Source organism: Ornithorhynchus anatinus, chromosome 5 (assembly GCF_004115215.2).
Source record: "Ornithorhynchus anatinus isolate Pmale09 chromosome 5, mOrnAna1.pri.v4, whole genome shotgun sequence".
NCBI classification, from domain to species: domain Eukaryota; kingdom Metazoa; phylum Chordata; class Mammalia; order Monotremata; family Ornithorhynchidae; genus Ornithorhynchus; species Ornithorhynchus anatinus.
In genome coordinates this window covers 100,745,877-100,768,698 of record NC_041732.1, presented here as the reverse complement: position 1 = coordinate 100,768,698, position 22,822 = coordinate 100,745,877, and the positions used below count along the sequence as shown (strand labels likewise).

General features: G+C 45.7%; 1 protein-coding gene across 2 annotated transcripts in view; it reads left to right on the top strand.

The window, feature by feature from the left end:
• Positions 1–22,822, top strand: part of SMCHD1 (structural maintenance of chromosomes flexible hinge domain containing 1) — a 131,057-nt gene that overhangs the window by 91,064 nt on the left and 17,171 nt on the right. For both annotated transcript variants that reach the window (XM_029066197.1, XM_029066198.2), the window contains exons 38-46: positions 853–979; positions 1,567–1,686; positions 5,813–5,898; positions 9,602–9,724; positions 12,899–13,089; positions 13,699–13,808; positions 14,141–14,211; positions 15,440–15,611; positions 19,460–19,618. In XM_029066197.1, the coding sequence (XP_028922030.1) occupies positions 853–979; positions 1,567–1,686; positions 5,813–5,898; positions 9,602–9,724; positions 12,899–13,089; positions 13,699–13,808; positions 14,141–14,211; positions 15,440–15,611; positions 19,460–19,618 (1,159 nt within the window). The remainder of the gene's footprint in view (positions 1–852; positions 980–1,566; positions 1,687–5,812; positions 5,899–9,601; positions 9,725–12,898; positions 13,090–13,698; positions 13,809–14,140; positions 14,212–15,439; positions 15,612–19,459; positions 19,619–22,822) is intronic.

The following is a 22,822-nucleotide window of genomic DNA, read 5'->3' as shown; positions in this document are numbered from 1 at the left end:
GCAGACAATATAACAGACACATTCCCTACCCACCACTTTTACAGTCTGGATTTCAGTCTGTGTATGTGAGCCGCCCCCCCCCCCCCCCCCCCCCAGTCCCAAGGGGAGTGTTGAATGCAATTTCTGAAATCTATTTTTAGAATAGAAAATAAGCAATTAGCATCTGTTACCTTCATAATTAAGTAAATCATGCCATAGATAATGTATTTAAATTTGTGCCACTAGGAAATCGATGGAGTTCTCTCAGAATGAAGGAGGTTATGTTCGTTTCCTGGTTTGCAGGAAGCCAAATACAAATATCATGTTTTAATTTTCCTCTAGAATTTAAAACTAGTTGTGTTTCTGTCAGAACCCCCCGTTCAGTCACTTGGGATGTAGCGTCTACCTCCATGGTAACAAGCAGTAACTTTAACTCAGCACTGGGAGTTGGAGATTTTCTTTGTGTTGACTTTTATGTATTTCACCCTGTTTGCTCTCCACATTTGAATTTTGCTGCTGAGTGAGCTGTAGTCTTCCCAAGTATATTTTTCCATTTTGCTGGGGTCCAAGACACTCTATCCCCTGAACTTCCATTGGGGTCAGTCAGTAAAGACAGAAAGATTCTCGAAAAGGATCCGTAGACATCTCCTGAAACCCAGCACCATTTAAAAAGGTAAATGATTTTTCGATACGTCGAGTCGTCGGTAGTTCGATAGGAAACTCTTCATGAAGTTTCGTTTTGAGGGGTGAAACGTCAAGCTCCGTGGCGCGTCTTTGAAACCGGCATGAAGAAATCAAAAACATTTAGAGATCTGACTGTACTCGTGGTAATCGGATTAATCGGATGTCTCTCTGTTTATTGTACTCGCACAGAACCTAGTGTTGGCCGAAAACAGTCCTGGAAAGGATAGTACTGAGTATTTTATTGTTTTTGAGCCTCAACTGCCAAGTTTATCGAGAGCGTTGGAACCGTATCGGCTGCCGTTCATGTTTTACGATGGTGAGTTGCTGGGGAGAGGGAATGGGAAAACGCCGCGGCTCCAGCGAATTTTACCTTCCTTGAAAGGTTTCCGATCAGTGTTTCATTCTCCCTAGGGTTCCTTGGCTAGGAGATCATTCATTCATTCAGTAGTATTTATTGAGCGCTTACTATGTGCAGAGCACTGGACTAAGCGCTTGGAATGGACAAGTCGGCAACAGATAGAGGCGGTCCCTGCCCTCTGACGGGCTCACGGTCTGATCGGGGGAGACGGACGGACGAGAACGATGGCGATAAATAGAGTCGAGGGGAAGAACATCGCGTAAAAACGATGGCGACTAAATAGAATCAGGGCGATGCACCTCTCGTTAAACAAAATAAGTAGGGTGATGAGGATATATACAGTCGAGCGGACGAGTACGGTGCCGAGGGGGTGGGACGGGAGAGGGGGAGGAGGAGAGGGAAAGTGGGGAGAAGAGGGTTTAGCTGCGGAGAGGTGAAGGGGGAGGGTAGAGGGAGCAGAGGGAAAAAGGGGGGAGCTCAGTCTGGGGATAACAACGTAATGTGTGCCCTGTACTTGAAATAAAAATGTCCTTTTTCGTGTTTAGATTTTAAGAAGCAGCAGCAGATGGCAGCACTCACCAAGGAGAAGGATCAACTGTCGCAGTCCATTGTTATGTACAGAAATCTCTTCGATGCCGGGAATCAGCTCGTCAGTGAGATGAAATGTAAGTTGCACCCCGGGGCCGTGGGGAATGGCAAGTGATGAAATTCCATTCAGTAGTATTTCATGAGCGCTGACTCTGCGCGGAGCACTGTACTAAGCGCTTGAGGGCCCACTCCTCCCAGACACATACTGGGACAACGATGATGATGATCACGATGGTATTGATTGCGCACCGGGAGTGGGCCAAGCACTGTGCCGAGCGCTGGAGCAGGTAATAATGATAACGACGATGGCATCTGTTAAACGCTTACTATGCGCCGAGCACTGTTCCTGAGCTCTGGGTTAGATACAAGGTGATCAGGCTGTCCCACGTCGGGTCACAGCCTCAGTCCCCATTTTGCAGATGAGGTCTCTGAGGCACAGAGAAGTGAATTGACTTCCTCAACAAAACACAGCGTGACAAGTGGCGGAGGCGGGATTCGAACCCACGATCTCTGACTCCCAAGCCCGGTCTCTTTCCACTGAGCCACGTTTGCTTCAGCGAAATGGAGCAGTGGCATTTGGTGAGCGCTTTACTGCCCGCGGAGCAGCGCGCTGAGCGCCCCGGAGAGTACGGTATAACGGAGCGGGTAGACACGTTCCCCGCCCACAGCGAGCTTCCACTCTAGAGGATGAAAGCGCCAATAATGTGATAAAACGGGGTGTGCGTTCAGGTCGCGTAGAGCAGCGTCCATCCACAATTGGTTGGGCCTCGTGCGAAGGGGGAGACGGGGATCGTGTCCAAATTGACTCGTCAGAGGTAGTTTTCCGCTTCGCGATCTCTCCTAACATCCACCGCTCACCCTGTTGCTGGCAGAGGGAGCCGGAATGGGCTTCCCCGGTGGAGGACAATGGATTATGTGTCTTTTCTCTTTTCCCTTGTTCCCTCTCCCTTCTGCGTCGCCTCTGTCCTTGGATCTGTGCCCTTTGGGCATTGGATGCTCTCCCCCCCCCCCAGCCCTCAACCCCACAGCACTAAAGTCCATATCTGTCGATTATGTATTGATATTAGCGTCCGTCTCTCCCTCTAGACTGGCAGCTAGGGAATGCGTTTGCTAACTCTGTTGTACTCTCCCAAGCGCTTAGTACAGCGCTCTGCCTGTAATAAGCACTCAGTAAATACCGTGGACCGATTGGTTTGACATAGGTAGGTGTGGCCAGTTGTCATTTTGAGCACAAGAGACAAACATGTGGCAGGTCTCCCAAGGGGCGCGGGGAAAAAGATACGAACGTAAGCGCTGAGGGGGTTGAGGGGTGAGGCGAATACCGTGTCCAAAGGTCACCGATGCGAGTGCGTAGAAGAAGCAGAAGGGAGAGCGAGCCGGGGAAAAGACGGCTTCATCGGGGAAGGCCTCATGGAGGAGATGTGACCTTAAAAATGCTTTGAAGTGGAGAGAGTGGTGGTCTTTCCTGTTCGGAGGGGGAGGGAATTCCAGGCCAGGGGGAGACGTGGCAGAGAGGTCGGCACGAGATGGGGCACAGTGGGAAGGTCGGCAATAGGGAAGCAAAGTGTGCGCACCGGGTTGTAATAATAATGGTATTTGTTAAGCGCTTACTATGTGCAGAGCACTGTTCTAAGTGCGAGGGTGATACAAGATGATCAGGTTGTCCCATGTGGGGCTCTCAAGTAGTAAGGAGTACTTGTAAGGAGAGCAGAGAGGCGAGGTAGGAGGGGGCAAGGTGAGTGAGAGCTTTAAAGCCGACGGGGCTGAATAAATTGTCCATTCCAAGCGCTTAGTCCAGTGCTCTGCACACAGTAAGCGCTCGATAAATACGACTGAATGAATGAATGAAATATTGTTGATGATGATGATAGTTTAGGAATTTGGAAAAATACCAGCTGCGATGCTCTCTTTGAACTTGTTCATTCCCACTGAATTAATCGTTACTTCAGGGCATCTGTTCCATAACACGATGCTGCTCTTCAAGAACTCAACCGCCTCATATAGAGGAGATCTTGATGTACGGTTTTAAAGAGTTCATTTTGAATTTGAAACTGAACCTAAGAATTGAAGCCTCATTTTTTTCTTTTTTTTAATTGTTATTCTGGTCATTAGCTCTGACCCGACTCACTTTAATGGCATTTTTTTTAGTTAGAGCCAAGAGGATAGTTTCCCTCGGAATTATTTGGCCTTCTAGGTGGTAATGGTAAACCAAATGTATTTTTAGAACATCTCCTCTTGATTTTTAAAGTGTGTCAGATGAAAGGGAGTGACAATCTTCTGATTTTTTCAGACATTTGAAGTGGTGAAGCAGCGTGGCTCAGTGGAAAGAGCACGGGCTTGGGAGTCAGAGGTCATAGGTTCGAATCCCAGCTCTGCCACCTGTCAGCCGTGTGACCGTGGGCGGGTCACTTTACTTCTCTACGCCTCAGTTCCCTCGTCTGTAAAATGAGGACGAAGACTGTGAGCCTCATGTGGGACAACCTGATTACCCTGTATCTACCCCAGCGCTTAGAACAGTGCTCTGCACATAGTGAGCGCTTAACAAAATACCAACATTCAGCACTTAGAATAGTGCTCGGGACAAGTAAGCGCTTAACAAATACCAACATTATTATTACATGTAGAGGCCAGCAAGATACCAGATTGTGTGTCAGTAGATTCGGCTAATATCTCCACTGTCTCATTCAGTCCACAGCAGTATTAGCAGCCAGTAAAATGCCTTTTCCGAAGTGCTTGCTCAAGGAATGCTGGCAACTAAAGGAAGTGGTATGAACCAATGGGAGAATTTAATTTTTTTTTTTAGTCAATATAGGATTAGATGCCAACTAGCATAAGCTGTCCCTCGTCTTCTCTTACGAAATCTATCTCCCTCTTTGTCACTTCCCTCCGATTCCTCACTACCAGGGCCTTGGTTAGCAGTCTGAGAACCGTTGAAGCTGTAGTCAGCCCAGCGCTAGCTGCGGGGGTCTTGGAGGTCGGGTGGTGACCCAGTCTACCACCCCCAACCCCCAGACTGACAGGGGGTCCGCTGGAGACCTTCAGAGTAGATCAGCATGTCGCTGCTGATCACCAGTGCATCGGGTGTGCAGTGGAGAAGCAGCGTGGCCTTGTGGATGGAACGTGGGCCTGGGAATTAGAAGGACCTGGCTTCTAATCCTGGCTCTGCCACTTGTCCACTGTGTGACCTCGGTCAAGTCACTTCTCTGTGCCTAAAACTCACCTCCTCCAAGAGGCCTTCGCACACTGAGCTCCCCTTTTCCCTCTACTCCCTCTACCGCACCCCCTTCACCTCTCCGCAGCTTAACCCTCTTTCCCCCCATCTCCCTCTTCTCCTCCCCCTCTCCCTTCCCATCCCCTTGGCACCGTACTCATCCACTCAACTGTATATATTTCCATTACCCTATTTATTTTGTTAATGAAATGTACATCGCCTCAAGTCTATTTAGTCACCATCGTTTTTACGAGACGTTCTTCCCCTCGACCCTGTTTATCGCCATCGTTCTCGTCTGTCCGTCTCCCCCGATCAGACCGTAAGCCCGTCAAAGGGCGGGGACCGTGTCTATATGTTGCCGACTTGTTCATTCCAAGCGCTAGTACGGTGCTCTGCACATAGTAAGCGCTCGATAAATACTATTGAATGAATGAACCTCATCCGCAAAATGGTGGATTAAATCTGAGAGCCTTAGGTGGGACGGAGATTATGTCCAACCTGATTAGCGGGTATCCACCCGAGCACTTAGAACAGTGCCTGTCACATTCATGCAATCGTATTTATTGAGCGCTTACTGTGTGCAGAGCACTGTGCTAAGCGCTTGGGATGAACAATTCGACAACAGATGGAAACAGTCCCTGCCCAATAACGGGCTCACAGACTAATAATAAGTGATTAACAAGTACCGTTTTAAACAAAAATAAATGGAAGTGTGGCCATGTTAATAATGCCTGAGGCTCACTTCTGGCTTTCCACATGCTCAGGAAATTTGGGTTTCACTTTTCTAAACTTGAGTATTATGATAAGTATTTTGTTTCCAGAGGCAGGTTAAAAAATACTGTATAGAATGTAATTCTAAAACAGTGGCATGTGTCCTTTAATATTTTAGCATGTTCCAAAATATAAAAGGCAGTTAAAAATGACTTCTCCCCCCTTCCCCGGGAGAAAATATTTTGGGCATTGCAATTAATTAATTTGTGATTTTCTTTTAGGTCAAGTTCAAGAAGCAAGATCAAAAGAAGTCCACCTGAGGAATGAACTGAAGAAACAACACATTGATATTCCATCAACAAATGCGGTATGGCATTTTTCCTTTAGAGGTTTTTGTTGAATTTTCATTTGCAAGTGTAGTATTTTTACTAAATGTCATTCTGTAACTTGGTAGATCTCCCAAGGTGGAGGTAAAATCCCCCCCACCCCCCCCCCCAACAATCTAGTAGTATGAGGAACATTGTAGAGTTTGCATTTAAGCTACAAAAACAAATCTTCCTACGAAGAATGGGATTTTTTTTTAAAGAAAAATAATAATAATGTTGGTATTTGTTAAGCGCTTACTATGTGCAGAGCAGTGCTCTAAGCGCTGGGGTAGACACGGGAATCAGGCTGTCCCATGTGGGGCTCACAGTCTTAATTCCCATTTTACAGATGAAGTAACTGAGGCACAGAAAAGTTAAGTGACTTGGCCACAGTCACACAGCTGACAAGTGGCAGAGCTGGGATTCGAACTCATGACCTCTGACTCCAAAGCCCAGGCTCTTTACACTGATCCACGCTGCTTCTCAAGGCATTAGCAGTTCTAGCTTGCCTTCACTGCTTTACTTTTAAGAACCAATCCTTAATATGTCAGGGCCTACTGTGTGCAAAGCAGTGTACTAAGTATTTGAGAGAGTAGAATAAAAGACACAACCTCTGCCCACAAGGAGCTCACAGTCTATTTGTAGGGAACAGACAGAATAATTTACAAAGAACCACCCAAATAAAGCCTGTGGAAAAGTATTTACAAAAGGGCAAAGGGAAGTAATGAGTGCCATAGTGCTTAGAGGGAAGAGAGGTATGTCTAGGAGAAGAAAAATGAATCAAGGAACCTCCGGGAGGAGATGGGTTTTGTAAATAAATCAAAAGCAGCAGTGAAATCCGGACTGGAGAAAGGGGAAGCAGGATGTCCGGTCATGAGATCGATTCAATAGTCAAGTGATGGACTAGGATTGTAGCCTTCGGGATGGAGAGGAGACAACAAGTCCAAGAAATCTCGAGGAAAAAAGCGCCAGGCTGTGACAATCGGTGGTGTTTATTGAACGGTAGAACCCTGTACTACACACTTGGGAAAGTACGGTACAGCTGAGTTGGTAGCAAGTTCCCTCCTCACAAGATACTTACAGACTAGAGGAGGGAAACAGACATTAAAATAGATTCCGTTATGTCCATAAATGCCGTGGGCCCGAAGGTGAGGTGAATATCAAGTATTTAATGGGTACAGATCCAAGAGACTGAATGCGAGAGTTGAAAGATGATGATGATGATGGTATTCGTTAAGCGCTAACTATGTGTCAAGCACCGTTCTAAGCGCTGGGGTAGATACAAGGTAATCAGGTTGTCCCACGTGGGGCTCACAGTCTTCATCCCCATTGTACAGATGAGGTAACTGAGATACAGAGAAGTGAAGTGACTTGCCCAAAGTCACACAGCAGATAAGTGGTGGAGCTGGAATCAGAACCCACGACCTCTGACTCTGAAGCCTGAGCTCTTTCCACTAAGCCATGCTGCCCCCACATGCTTGAGGAATCAAGGTTGCTGCCAAGGTTGCAAGTTTTTTAGGCAGGGAACATGGTGGTATTGTCAACGTGGATGGAAAAGTTGAAGCAACGTGGCCTATAATAATAATGTTGGTATTTGTTAAGTGTTCACTATGTGCAGAGCACTGTTCTAAGCCCTGGGGTAGACACAGGGGAATCAGGTTGTCCCACATGAGGCTCACGGTCTTCATCCCCATTTTACAGATGAGGTAACTGAGGCACCGAGAAGTGAAGCCACTTGCCCACAGTCACACAGCTGACAAGTGGCAGAGCTGGGATTCAAACTCATGAGCCCTGACTCCAAAGCCCGTGCTCTTTTCCACTGAGCCACGCTGCTTCCCTAGTGGGTACAGCATGGGCCTGGAAGTCAAAAGGACCTGGGTTCTAATCCTGGCTCCGCCACTTGACTGCTGTGTGACCTTGGGCAAGTCATTTCACTTCTGTGTCTGTTACCTAATCTGTCAAATGGGGATTAAGAGTGTGAGTCCCATGTGGGACAGGGACTGGGTCCCACCTGATTAACCTGTATCTACCCCAGCTCTTAGAACAGTGTTTGATATATAGTAAGAGTGTAACGAGTACCATAATCATTACTTTTATTACCATCATAATTAAATACCATAAAAACACTCCTATGAGGCCCCTGTAGACTCTAACTTTGTTTTGGGCAAAGAATATGTCTATCGATTCTGTACTCTCCTAAACACTTATTACGGTGCCCAAAGTAAGCGCTCAATAAATAGGAGTGGTGGAAGTTAGGTGGAGGAGTTTAGAAAGGAAGATAAGGACAACTTGAGTTTTGGATTTAGGTTGAAGTTCATTCAGTAGTATTTATTGAGCGCTTACTATGTGCAGAGCACTGTACTGAGCGCTTGGAATGTACAAATCGGTAACAGATAGAGACGGCCCCTGCCCTTTGACGGGTGCACAGTCTAATCGGGGGAGACGGACAGACGAGAACAATGGCAATAAATAGAATCGAGGGGAAGAACATCTCATTAAAACAATAGCAAATAAATAGAATCAGGATCGAATAGAATAGAATCAGGTGCCAGCAGGACTCCGCATGGAGATTTCTCGCAGGCAGGCAGATGGAGGGTAAGGTTGGAGCAATGAGATGGAATTGGGAGGGATGGACTGTGTCCGTTCTGTTGCTCTATTGGACTCTCCCAAGTGCTCAGTACAGTGCTTTGCCCACAGTTACCGCTCAATAAATACGATCCAACGAACGAGTCGGCTGCTTAGAGGTGTGGTCCCGCCCCCCAAAGCCCACACTCGAGGAGATCCCCGGAGAGTGGGAAGAAGGGAGAAAAGTTAGTGACCCAGGGTGAGAGATAGTAGCCCGCAGAATGGAATGAGAATAACAGCGATGATATTTCTTCAGTTCTTATTAGATGCCAAGCGCTCTGCTAAACCCTGAGGTAGATATGAGATAATGGGATCGGACTCAGTCTCAGGCCCATCTGGCCCTCCCAAGGAGGAGAAAGAACCGGTGTTTTATCCCCATTTTACTGATGAGGAAACTGTGGCCCAGAGGATTCATTTGTGGTTTTGTGTGTTGCTTTTTAAGTGGAATTCGTTCCGCTCTTATTATGTCAAACACCGCTCTAAACGCTGGGGTAGGTACATGTTAATTAGGTTAGATAGACAGTCCCTGTCCCGCATGCCCTGTTCTGCACTGTCTAGGTAGGAGGGAGAGCAGGTATTGATTCCCCATTTCATAACTGAGGAAATGAGAGATGCAGCGAGGCTTAGTGGAGAGAGCACTGGCCTGGGAGTCAGAAGGACCTGGGTTCTAATCCCAGCTCTGTCACATATCTTCTGTGGGACATTGAGCAAGTCACTTCACTTCTCTGGGCCTCAGTTCCCTCATCTGTAAAATGTGGGTTAAGAGTATGAGCCCCAAGTGGGACAGGGACCTCGTCCGAGCTCATTACCTTGGATCTACCCCAGTGCTTAGGACAGTGCTTGGCACAGAATAATTGCCTGACAAGTATCGTAATTATTATTCTAACCAATGAAAATGAGTGAGATAAAATGTTTGTAGGTTGCTAAAGCATTTTCCTTAGACTTTAATGCTCTCTGACGAATTTTGATACAAGACATTACCTTCTAAAGCTCTGAAGTAAATTAGGATTGAAACAAAAATCTGCTCTTTGCTTCACTAATTCAGACTGATAACTATATGTTGCTTTAACTAATTTATAGGTTTCACACATTGATGCACTTGTAAAACAAAAGACTTCAGACCTGGAAAGATTAAAGAAACAACCTCGAAGATCATGCACGCTTCCAAACTATCCCAAAGGCAATCCAGATATTTTGGGAAAGGTGAATTTTACGATGTCTTAAAATCTTTTCAAGAGCAGTAGTTCTCTTTCTCTCTTGCTGTTTCCGTTTGGGGGCATTCCCCATAAGCGACACTTCCTCATTGTTGGGGGTAGCTTTTTGATAAACTCTGCATACAGTCAAAATGCAGAACTCATTCTATAATTAACGGCTGAGGGAGTGGTTATAAAAGAGTGATTGGATTGCGTAGTACTACTTTTGCATGCGACTCAAACTGAAACAAGGCTAGAAAGAGAAGAAAAGAATCACGATTTGTCGTAGACTGACTCACGGTTATAGCTGAGATGATTGTCCTGGGGTCCATGCTCTGGAATTTATTTGGAAAATTAAGGAGAAACTGCCTTTTTCCTTTTCTTCTTCCTCTGCTGTCATTTCTCCTTCCGTTTTCTCTGACAGATAATTCCAAGGCCTAAAATTTTGCCTCTTTCTGAAACAAAAAAGATATATTATTTTGACTTTATCTGTGCTTTTGATCTTTCCAACTTCCTTTAATACCCCTCACTTCTCTGGGTGTTTGGGAGTTTGTTTTGTTTCCCCCCTTCTCCTTTAAGGTTGGTCACTCTTCCTCAGTGTGCATCTTTCCTGTTCTTACTTGTTGCTCCTGACCTTGGTTTGCACACGGGTATTTTCTTTCTACTTTTTCCTCAGGTTCCAGAATACTGATTTATTCTCTTACACTTCTAAAGTAGTTCCGAGCATGGTACCACTTACAGGGCGGAAGGAAGCGATGCATCTAGACTCAGTGCATCCTCCTCCTCTGCAGGTAATATGTCTTGCCAAACGACTTGAGCACCATGCAAGGCTGCAGCTAGTGGACCCGACACATTAAGGATGGTGACAAGAAAACGATCCCCGCCCACCCCCCGCCGTCTCTGGAATTTTTCAATGTTCCAGCCCGTTGCTCATTTTAATGGCAAGGAGGAAAATAAAATGGCACCGGCATCTGGGACCTGATGGTCTAAAAGCTTAGCAGGATATAGCAAAGCCTGCCTTGTCCCTCAGGGATGGCCATTCAGCGGAGTGGGTAAACAAAAGAAGGAGCATGGCCAGGTGGAGAGGGCACAGGCCTGGGAGTGGGAAAGTCATGGGTTCTCATCCCGGGTCCGCCACTTGTCTGCTGTGTGACCTTGGGCAAGTCACTTGCCTTCTCTGGGCCTCAAGTACCTCATCTGGAAAATGGGGATCGAGACTATGAGCTCCCTGTGGGACAGGGACCCTGTCAACCCAATTAACAATAGAGAAGCAGCGCGGTCTAGTGAATAGACGCCGGCCTGGGAGTCCGAAGGACCTGGGGTCTAATCCCGGCTCTGCCACGTGTCTGCTCTGTGACCTTGGGCAAATGACTTCAGTTCTCTGGGCCTCAGTTACCTCATCTGTAAAATGGGGATGAGTGTGAGCTCTATGTGGGACAGGGACCTGATTAACCTGGATCTATCCCAGCGCTTAGAACAGTGCTTAGAATAAGTGCTTAAGTACCATAATTATTATTATCATTGTTATTTTTATTTTCTATTCAGCGTTTAGAACTGTGCTTGGAAGCATAGGAAGCACTAAACAGGTAGCATAATTATTACGAAGCCAGATCCCTGCCCTCAAGGGGCTTACGGTCTAGTATTCAGATCTCTCCACCAGGGTTGATGAGTAGAAAAGCCTCCAGAGAAGCAGGGTGGCCTCCTGGATAGAGCACAGGCCTGGGAGTCAGAAGGACATGGGTTCTATTCCTGGCTCCGCCATTTGTCGGCGGTGTGACCTTGGGCAAGTCTCTTCACTTCCCTGGGCCTCAGTTGTCGCATGCGTAAAATGGGGATTAGTGCCGAGAGCCCCATGTGGGACATGGACTGTGTCCAACATGGTTAGCTCGTATCTACCCCAGCGCTTAGGACGATGCCTGGCGCGTAATAAGCGCTTAACAAATATCATCATCACCCAGTAGAGCTAAAGACAGAAATTTGTTCCCTCTAAACGATGCCAAAACCTTAAAGGTTGTCGAGCTAGGGGTGGGAGAGGAGAGGGGCTGAACAGAAATCAAGTTTGAACATAAATGAGATGACGGGGTGTTCTCACACTTACTCTTTGGCCCTTCCCCTGCCTGTGTCACAGCGCCTTCACATTAATTGAGTTGGGGCAGCGGTAATATTTTTCTTTTTCTGCCTTTCTCCGTTTTCTTTTTTCCACGCCTCCTTATAACCTCTGGAGAATTGAAAATGTCAGGCAGACATTTTGGTAACTCTTAAGGCTGGACTTAGGTTTGATGGGGCAAAAACTTATCAGGATACAGCGAAGCCTGCCGTGTCCCTCAGGGGATTCTCGTTAGCTAGCACAAAACCAGAGAGGACCAGAGACGGGCGGAGGCCACAGTGTTTAATCTTCCAAGGCATGCGGGTCTTTTCCTAGTTAGGGAATTTCATTAGCGCTTTCTGCCGGAAGGAAAGTAAATATCAACCGGTCTTATATAGTGAGCGCTTACTGTGTGCAGAGTACTATACTGAGTGCTTGGGAGAGTACAGTATAGCAGCTATTTGTACTTGCAGATCGTTAGCATTTTCCCTGGAAGAAGAAATCATCCATCTTACAGTGATTAGAAGGAAGTGCCCCTCTCTCATTTTAACTGGCTCGTTTTCCAAGTTAGCTCTCTTCTTAGTATTTCTTCTTATTAGTTGTCTTATTTTGCCCTGACAAAAATTTAAATCCATTTTAGCACTCGATTTCTTATTTCTTTTTATGAGATCCTTAAATGCAGTTCAGAGGCTGCAGAGAATGCCTGAGGTGTTAGAGGCTGATAAAATAAGCAAAATTTATTGCCCGTGAGCCCTTTTGAAAAAGAAAATGCAATGGACATTGAACAGTTTCCAGTGATTAACAGCGTCCACAACACTGTCCTACTGCTTCTTCTAAGTGTAGTGCAGCGTACGAGGCCAGAGGAAAATTCCCAGAGGAATACAGTCCCTGGCTCCACCCTCCAGGAGTTGGCAAACTACCGGAAATATGATCTGACTGAGGAAGGAACCCCCATCCATCACACCAGAGTAGTATATAAGATCGTTTATCCTTGGGCTTCTGGAACTCCTTCCAAATTTTCCTCTCCATTTTTCCTCCCTGACATCTCATCGCGTTTGGGGATTTTCTGTCTCGTTTTGTGTTCGGACGGGGTCGCAGATAGCACATTTAGCCCAGATTGAAGACAATGAAGCCGCAAAGGTTATTTCTTGGCATTTGGCAAGTGACATGGATTGCGTAGTCACCCTCTCTACCGATGCTGCTCGGCGCATCTTTGACGAGACCCAAGGACGTCAGCAGGTGTTGCCTCTCGACTCGATCTATAAAAAGACACTTCCAGACTGGAACAGGTATGAAAATGTCCCCCCACTTTCAAGAGCATTATATTTTTTCTATATTTCACTTCTTTTAAATTTAGGAAGCAATTGGCTACAAATAGTCATCTGATCTAAAGAAAATACTTGCCAAATTTTTATTAATTTGGCATTTTTATCGTCCAGGTTGAATTCCCCCAAATTTTTGATTTTGTTATAATTTTCTTGTGCCAGGTGTCTCGGACATGATATCATTTAAATGTTCAAGAGTGTGCTTTTCAAGTTATGAGCAAATCCGTTCTTTAGAATATTTGTGTCCCTCTGGGTGTTTTTGCATGATTCTCTAAAAAAATGCATCCATAGCTGTATGGAAGATGATTTCCTGTTTTGTATTTTAGTCTGATAGTTTCTATAGATGTCTCTTCCCCCCACAAGACTGTAAGCTCGTTATGGGCAGGAAATGTGTCTGTTTATTGTTGTATTGTACTTTCCCAAGCGCTTAGTACAGTGCTGGGCACACAGTAAGCGCTCAATTAATACGATGGAATGAGTGAATGAATAACAGGTTTTTAGCACGACCATCAGTAACGAAGAGTGGTTCCAAGCACAAGTTTAAAATGCTTATCTATGCTTTTTTTAAACCAGGCCTCTACCTCATTTACGCAATGGAAAAAATTACTTTAGACCTCTTGGAAATCCTGTATTTGCCAGAGATTTATTAACATTTCCTGAGAATATAGAGCATTGTCAGATAGGTAAGTAAGATTATAGAAGGGAATTACTCGGAATTTATTTTGCAAGAAATACCAGATACGAGAAGAATATATGGATCTAACAGATCTGTGCGATGATAATGCCACATTTCTACACACACTTTTTTGTGTCGGCGTGTAAAACGTTAACTCTGCGAAAAGAGTTGTTATTCGGTTGCAGTCTCACGTTCGACTAGCAGTATAATTTGTTTTTCCCTCCTTTTGGAAGAAGGCATTGCTTTGAGGATTAATAAATGCAGCCCCGACAGAGTCGATCTGGGATTTTAGTATTGGTGAGGAAATCCATTATAATTGAAATCCATTGTCTTTTATAGTGTTTGGGATGCTATTAGGAGACACCATCATTCTGGACAACTTGGATGCCGCTAATCATTACCGAAAAGAGGTACGGACTTCAGCGTGAACTCTTTCATTGGCGTTGGGTAGAAAACCCTTCTGTGATTTCGACGTTAATGCCGACAGTTACCGTTCAGCAGAGGACGGTCCGGGGCTCAGAGGATCCTGATAATAAACCGTATAACCGGGTTAGACTAGTTTCCTTGACGGTCCGAGAAAGTTAATCCCTCTTATTGGTTAGCTGTATTTCCAGAGAGTTCATTTATTCGCCGTAGGATCACACCCAGTATTATAGGCCCCCAATACAGACATTTATTTGAGGCTGCATCACGTTGGGATTGGAACTTAAAACGCGTCTCTTCCTAGGTCTCTCCGCCCAGGCTCCTGTGAGGGAATGGAAAACGTGCTTTAGCTCCCGAGCTTCTGTGTTGCTTTGTCTTGGTGGTAGGCACTTTCCCTGCCCGCAGCGAGCTCACGGTCTAGAGGGGACGGATATACGAAGAGTTAGCATTAAGAAGAGATGCAGTAAAACAGAAGGGCCAGTTGTAGATCGTGAAGGTGTGAGAGAGAAAATTTATTCTGCACAGAAAGCAGGAGGCAGGCAACGGACTCTTGTGTAGGAGGACGTCCCCCAGGCTACGTTAGAAGAAGAAAGTGAATGTCCAAGATAAGAAACAAACAAAAAGCATAATAGTTAATAATAACAATTTTGGTACTTGTAAAGTGCTTCATATGCACCAGGCACCGTTTTAAGCGCTTCTTCTTCTAAACATAGTAGGGGATTTACCCCTCTAGACCGCAAACTCGTTGTGGGCAGGGAACGTGTCTGTTTCTTGTTCTATTGTACTTTCCCAAGCGCTTAGTACAGTGGTCTGCACACAGTAAGCGCTCAATAAATCCGATGGAATGAGTGAGTTTACCCTGCCTGCCACTCTCTAATCCCCAGTTCTGGAACTGACTAGAAATCCCGATCTGATAACACGTTCCATTACCCTTAAGCTTGAGTCGCTAGATCAGTGACAGATTTAGTCGTCGGTTCACGTATTTTAGATGTGCTTATTCATTCATTCAATCGTATTTATTGAGCGCTTACTATGTGCAGTGTACTAAGCGTTTGGAATGTACAGCTCGGCAACAGAAAGAGACAATCCCTGCCCAACAACGGGCTCACACAGTATATTTTTGTGCTCTCTTTCGGCTGCATCCTATAGCTTATAATGCAGGTCCATTTGGCCTTTGAAACCTCTCACCCTCTTCCTCATTGTCCTTATCTTTAGGTAGTAAAAATTACCCACTGCCCTACACTGCTGACCAGGGAAGGCGATCGAATTCGAAGCAATGGAAAATTCGGGGGCCTCCAGAATAAAGCCCCTCCGATGGACAAACTTCGGGGAATGGTTTTTGGAGCACCACTGCCAGAACTTTTCCAGACACTCGGAGCACAAATAGGTAGGTTTAGAAGGTCATCGTCATCAGTGATGTCCGTTGAGCGCCTACTCTGCGTAGAGCACTGTACTAAGCGCTTGGAGAGTACAGTACAACAGAGTTGGCGGGCACGTTCCCTGCCCACAAAGAGCCTACAGTCCAGAGGGGGCTGTAACTCTCAATGCTGAAAGTTTGCCTTTAATTTTGTGGCTTCCTTGTCTTTCGCGGCATAATCAGTACCCTTCCCAAAAGAACGTAATTGGGAAGGTGTTTCCGACTTAATACATCCCATCTAAAGTCTTGAGTTGATTTTTTTTTTGACAGCAGAACTTCTTTTGGGACCAGACACTGGGGTAAGCATCAAGGTGGGTACAAAGTAATCACTTTTGGGACCAGACACTGGGGTAAGCATCAAGGTGGGTACAAAGTAATCAGATCAAACATAGTGCCTGACCCACGTGGGACTCACATTCTAATAGAAAGGCAGAGCGGGTCTTTTATTCCCATTTTCCAGATGAGGAAACCAACAATAATTGCGGGATTTAAGTTACCCTATACCAAGCACTGCATTAAGCTCTGGGATAGATAGAAAATAATCAGACCAGACGTAGTCCAGGTCTCACACGAGACTCACATTCTAAGAGAAGCAGTGTGGCTTAATGGATAGGGCACGGGGCTGGGAGTCAGAAGGACCTGGGTTCTAATCCCTGTTCCTCCACGAGTCTGCTGTGTGACCTTGGGCAAGTCCAGTCACTTCTCTCGACCTCAGTTACCTCATCTGGAAAATAGGGATTAAGAGTGTCAGGGACTCTTGGGGGACAAGGACTGTGTCCAACCCGATTAACTTGTATTTATCCCAGTGTTAAGAACAGTGCTCGGCACATAGTAAGCGCTTAACGAGTACCGTAATGATATTGTTAAGAGGGAGGGAGAGCAGATATTTTATTCCCATTTTACAGATGAGGAAACTAGTATTAATATGGTATGGTATTATGGTATAATAATAATTATGGTATTTGTTGAGCACTTAATATGTGCCAGCCACTGAGAGATACAAGATAATCAGGTCAGACACAGTCCCTGTCCCATAAGGGGCTCTCAGACTAAAGAAACTGGGAACTTAAGTGACTTGCCCAAGGTCACGCAGCAGGCGAATGGTGGAGCCAGGACTAGATACTCAGGTCTCCCCTCGCTTCCAGCTCCGTGTTCTTTAAAGTGGATCGTGTTTGTATAAATAAATAAACCTAGAAGGCAATCTGGCGTGCGATTACATCTTAAGACGCCGAGTTGGCTATGACGTGAAATTTGTTATTAACGCTACATATTCATTGGGAGAAACACCATCTCCGTAGTTGCATGCTGGGTTGCATGCTTGTTTGCCAGTGTCAAATGACATTCCTTTAATTGACGGTTAGTGTTTTGTTCCTTAAGCGTGGCATGCCGGCTTCAAAGTGCCGAACGTTATAAAGTTGTGTATCTTCGGCTGTCAGTTTTCGGACGCTAAGCTCTCCAGTAGCATGGGGGTTCTGCTTCTGCGGAACTCCATATTAGTGAAACCTCTTACCCCGGCTTGTCCATGTTGACTGGTGTCGCTCCTGTTGACATAGCTGGTTTTTCCATTATATTCCCAGTGCATTTGATCTGGAGGAAACCTCTCTGTCGGCTTGTCACCTGCTTCTGGGTCGCCCCGACTTGTTCCCTGTAATAATAATGATGGTATTCAGTGCTTATTATGTACCAGGCACTATACTAAGCGCTGGGGTGGAAGCAAGCAAATCAGGTTGGACGTAGTCCCTGTCCCACGTGGGGCTCGCAGTCTCGAATCCCCATTTTACAGATGAGGTGACTGAGACATAGAGAAGTGAAGTGACTTGCTCAGGTCACACAGCAGAGCAGTGGCGGAGCCAGGATCAGAACCCATGACCTTCTGACTCCCAGGCCCATTCGCTATCCACTATGCCATGCTCCCTCCCAGCCCCACAGCGCTTATGTCCACAACTGTCATTTATTTATTCTACATTAATGTTTGTTTCCCCTTCTAGACAGTAAGCTCATCGTGGGCAGGGAATGTGTCTGTTCATTGTTGTAGTGTACTCTCTCAAGCACTTAGTACAGTACTTTGCACACAGTAAGCGCTTAATAAATATGATTGAACGAGTGAATGAAGCAGCACGGCTTAGGAAAGAGCACGGGCTTGGGATTCAGAACTGGTGCGTTTGAATCCGGGCTCCGCCACTTGTCAGCTGCGTGACTTTAGGCAAGTCACTTCACTTCTCTACGCTTCAGTTATCTCATCTGTAAAATGGGGATTAAGACTGTGAACCCCACGTGGGACAATCTGATCACCGTGTATCTCCCCCAGCGCTCAGTACAGTGCTTGGCACATAGTAAGCGCTTAACAAATGCCATCATCATCATCATGAAGAAGAGCCATCTTTAATTCCCAAACAGGATTTTCCTCCCAAACGGGTAATAAAATAGTAGATTATAGAAGGCCCAAGTGTAATGTAATCTTAAAGGTTATAGGCTCCAGGAAAGGTCCCCTACTCTCCTTTCTCATTTGAAACTCCTTTCTTCTTGCTGCAGATGAAGATGAATAATATAATTGTGGTATTCCTTAAGCGCTTACTATGGGACAAGCACTCTTCTAAGCACTGGGGAGATACAAGATAATCAGGTTGGACACAGTCCCTGGCCCAGAGGAGGCTCACGGTCTCAATCCCCATTTTCCAGAGGAGGTAACCAGGCCCAGAAAAGTGAAGTGACTCGCACAAGGTCACACAGCAGACAAGTGGCGGAGCCGGGATCGGAGTTTACGTCCCCCGACTCCTAAACCCCGTGCTCTTTCCACTAGGCCATCCCGCTTCCTTAGCCACCGGAGCTTTTTGAGACGGTGTCAGGCTGTACTCTTCAGGAAGATGATCTGGGTCCATGGAAAGGAGGAGATACTGGAGGCAGGAAAACCAGTGAGGGGGCTAACCGGTGTGGACTTCAGGCCAGGCTGAGAGCTGTTTGTATGAAGAGAGAGGGGCGGATCCAGGAAAAATTCTGTGTCTTCCCCACCGTCACTATGAACCAGTAACTGGGTCTGAATTTCTTCCCATCTCTTTCTCCCCACACTTCGTACAGTGCTCTGCACCGAGGCGTCACTATTAGTAATAGTTCTTCAGAGCAACAGCTTGTCACCCCAGAGGTCTAATCTAAACTAATTCAATCTAATTCTCTTCCCCTCTTCAAATCCCTACTTAAAGCTCACCTCCTCCAAGAGGCCTTCCCAGACTCAGCTCCCCCCTTTTTCCCTCTGCTCCCTCCACCCCCCCTTCACCTCTCCACAGCTAAACCCTCTTCTCCCCCCTCTCCCTCTGCTCCTCCCCCTCTCCCGTCCCACTCCCTCAGCACCGTACTCGTCCGCTCGACTGTATATATCTTCATCACCCTATTTAATTTGTTTAATGAGATGTACATCGCCCTGATTCTATTTAGTTGCCATTGTTTTTACGAGATGTTCTTCCCCTCGACTCTGTTTATTGCCATTGTTCTTGCCTGTCCGTCTCCCCCAATTAGACCGTAAACCCGTCAAAGGGCAGGGACCGTCTCTATCTGTTGCCGACTTGTACATTCCAAGCGCTTAGTCCAGTGCTCTGCACATAGTAAGCGCTCAATAAATATGAATGAATGAATGGTCTGAAATCCACATACAGGAGAAAGGGTTTTAAGAAACAAAACCACCCGAGACTCTATTGGATTTGATTTGGGGAAGTTACCTGTCAGTGTCTGTAAGAGCCAAAAATGCACTGGTCTATTCCACTCTGAATTTTCAGTGTAAGTCGTCTTGGCGCTGAGGTCTAAATGTATTTGTTTTCATTTGACAGATCTCCTTCAGCAGTATCGTTTGTCCATGTGTAAACTCGGTCAAGCAAATAAGGACCTTGATTGTCAGCTGCAGTATTTGGGCTCCCCAGATATGCAAAAGAAAAAGCAAGAACTTAATGAGCAGGAGGAAAATCTGAAGCTAATAGAACAAAAACTGGGTAGGTGCTACGTTGTTTGCCTGATGGAAAAATCGTTTCCAGGCTGAAATAAATGGGCCTCGAACTGGTCACTTTGGCTACACAGTACCGCTGGCTATTTAATAAGAGTTATTTAAGAGTGCTTGTTAAAATGTAGAGTGTTTATATACTAAACAATAATAATCAAAATAATTATAAATGATTATATGAATATAATGGTTGTTATGATTATTATGGTACTTGTTAAGCACTTACAAGTGGGGTAGATCCAAGTTAATCTGTAAAGCATTTACTAGGTCCCGAGTACTGTAATGAACGCTGGGGTCGATACACTTTAATCAGGCCAGACCCCATCTCCGTCCCACATGGCTCAGCGTGGCTCAGTGGAAAGAGCACGGGCTTGGGAGTCAGAGGTTTTGAGTTCGAATCCCAGCTCTGCCACTTGTCAGCTGTGTGACTGTGGGCAAGTCACTTCACTTCTCTGGGCCTCAGTGACCTCTTCTGTAAAATGGGGATTAACTGTGAGCCTCACGTGGGACAACCTGATTACCCTGTATCTACCCCAGCGCTTAGAACGGTGCTCGGCACATAGTAAGCGCTTAACAAATACCAACACATTCTAAAGAAGGGGGTGAACAGGTATTTAATCCCCCTTTTACATAAGAGGACGCCGAGGCACAGAAAGCTAAGGCGACGTCCCCCAGGTTTCCCAGATATAGAATTTGAAAGAAGTATTTTAACCTGTCAAAATTTTCCTATTGTTTTCAAGTTAGTTGTACATCAATAAAGAGTTTTACCATTTCTGGCGCTGGCCAATCCTATGATAAAAACGAGAGGTACCTAAGTATTTCGACTGATCTTTCTAGGTCACGAATTCCTGGGCAAAAATGAGTGTTTCTCTTATCTCCTCTTTTGGATTACTTGAAGTTGAATGAAATGGGGAGGAAAAGCTTGGAGTTGGGAAATTCTTGGATTTTTGTATAATTGGTTCAGTGCTCGAGTGGAAGGAAAGTATTAAACTGTACATGGGAGAAATGGATTGGTGAGGAAAGGGCTGTGTGGTGATTAAGAGAAGCAGCATGGCTAAGTGGAAAGAGCATGGGCTGGGGAGTCAGAGATCTTGGGTTCAAATGCCGGCTCTGCCGTTTGTCAGCTGAGTGACTTTGGGCAAGTCACTTAACTTCTCTGTGCCCCAGTTACCTCATCTGGAAAACGGTCATTAAGACTGAGCCCCACGTGGGACAACCTGATCACCTTGTTATATTATTATATTAATGTCAGTCTCCCTCTCTGGACTGTAAGCGCGTTGTGGGCGGGGACTGTGTCTACCGACTCTGTTATATTGTCTTCTCCCGAGCGTTTAGTGCAGTCTCTGCACACAGTAAGCACTCAGTAAATCCTATTGATTGATTGGGAACGTGCCTACCAATTCTGTTGTACTGTACACTCCTAAGTACTTAGTTCTTAGTAAGCGCTCAATAGGTACGACTGGTTGATTAGGTAGCATAGTTAGCCATCTTTAGATTGTAAACTCGTTGTGGGCAAGGAATATGTTTGTCATCTTGTACTCTCCCAAACGCTTAGTATGGTGCTTTGCGCACAGTAAGCACTCAGTGAATACAACTGAATGAATGAATCCCTTAGCCACCAGCAGGCAAGCAGGTCAGGAGTGAAGAGTAGAGGATAGATGATTGCTTTTTGCCGAAGTGAGCCATATAAACTGGAAAATAAGGAAGATCTTCAGGAATTAGGAAGCTTGACTGGATTGACTTTGCCCCCCGGCCCCAACAGAGGCTCGCACCTCAGGGGCAACGGGACTCTGACCAACCCGATTTGCTTGTATCCATCCCAGCGCTTAGTACAGTGCCTGGCACGTAGTAAACGCTTCACAAATGCCACAATAATTATTTAGAGGCAGCACGGCATAGTGGATAAAGCCCGGACCTGGGAGTCAGAAGGTCATGGGTCCTAATCCCAGCTCCACCACTTGTCTGCTGTGTGACCTTGGGCAAGTCACTTTACTTCTCTGTGCCTCAGCTGCCTCAGCTGTAGAATGAGGATTAAGACTGTGAGCCCCACACGGGACAGGGACTGTGAGCCCCACGTGAGACAGACACCCTGTCCAACCCGATTTGCTTGTATCTACCCCAGCACTTAGTACAGTTCCTGTTACATAGTAAGCTTGTCAACTGTGTGACTGTGGGCAAGTCACTTAACTTCTCTGTGCCTCAGTTACCTCATCTGTAAAATGGGGATTAACTGTGAGCCTCACGTGGGCCAACCTGATTACCCTGTATCTACCCCAGCGCTTAGAACAGTGCTCGGCACCTACTAAGCGCTTAACAAATACCGACATTATTATTATCATTATTAAGCACTCAACAAATCCTATTATTATTATTCATATGTTTAGAAAAGAGTGTTAGTGTACTTCAGGCTAGCATTTTATTCATTTATTCATTTTATTCATGTTATTTCATAATATTTAGTCAGTTTCATATCTTGTTTTTCTCTCCTTATAATCACTGGAAGGTTATTCAAACCCCCCAGAAACCTGTTTCCTAATAATTTTGTTATCCGTATTTCATCACTGGAACTTATTGAGTCAGTCAAACGTATTGATTGAGTGCTTACTGTGTGCCGAGCACTGTACCAAGTGCTGGAGAGAGTACAGTACAGCAGAGTTGGCAGAAACGTTCCCTGCCCACAATGAGCTTACAGTCTAGAGAGGGAGACAGACACGGATATAAACTAATAATTCATAATCTATAATTTAAAGATAAGGTCATAAGTACTGTGGCGTTAGGGATGGGGCGAATATCAAACACCCAAAGGTCACAGATACACGTTCCCAGAAGGCACAGAAGGGAGAGGGAGCCAGGGAAAGGAAGGTTTCTTCGGAGAAGGCCCATCCGTGATTATTCAGGGTCCGGTTGATTTGTTCCCTTTGCCTTTCCCTCACCTTCCTGCTAATTACTATTGCATTATTTCACCCAACGTGGAAAGGAAGGGAAGAAATGACCCTGAATGCAGGCCATTCTGCTTGGTAGCAGCTCTTGGAAAAAGTTGTGTGGCAGAGTTTGAAACCTTTGCAAAAATCGGGTTTTGGATGTATCTGTGGGTCTTATGTGAACTATCCGTGTTATCCATTACCCTGAGGTTCAGCTGCATCTAACTCTTGATTGATTTCAATGGATAGGTCAAAGTATCTTGAATTTCTTTTTC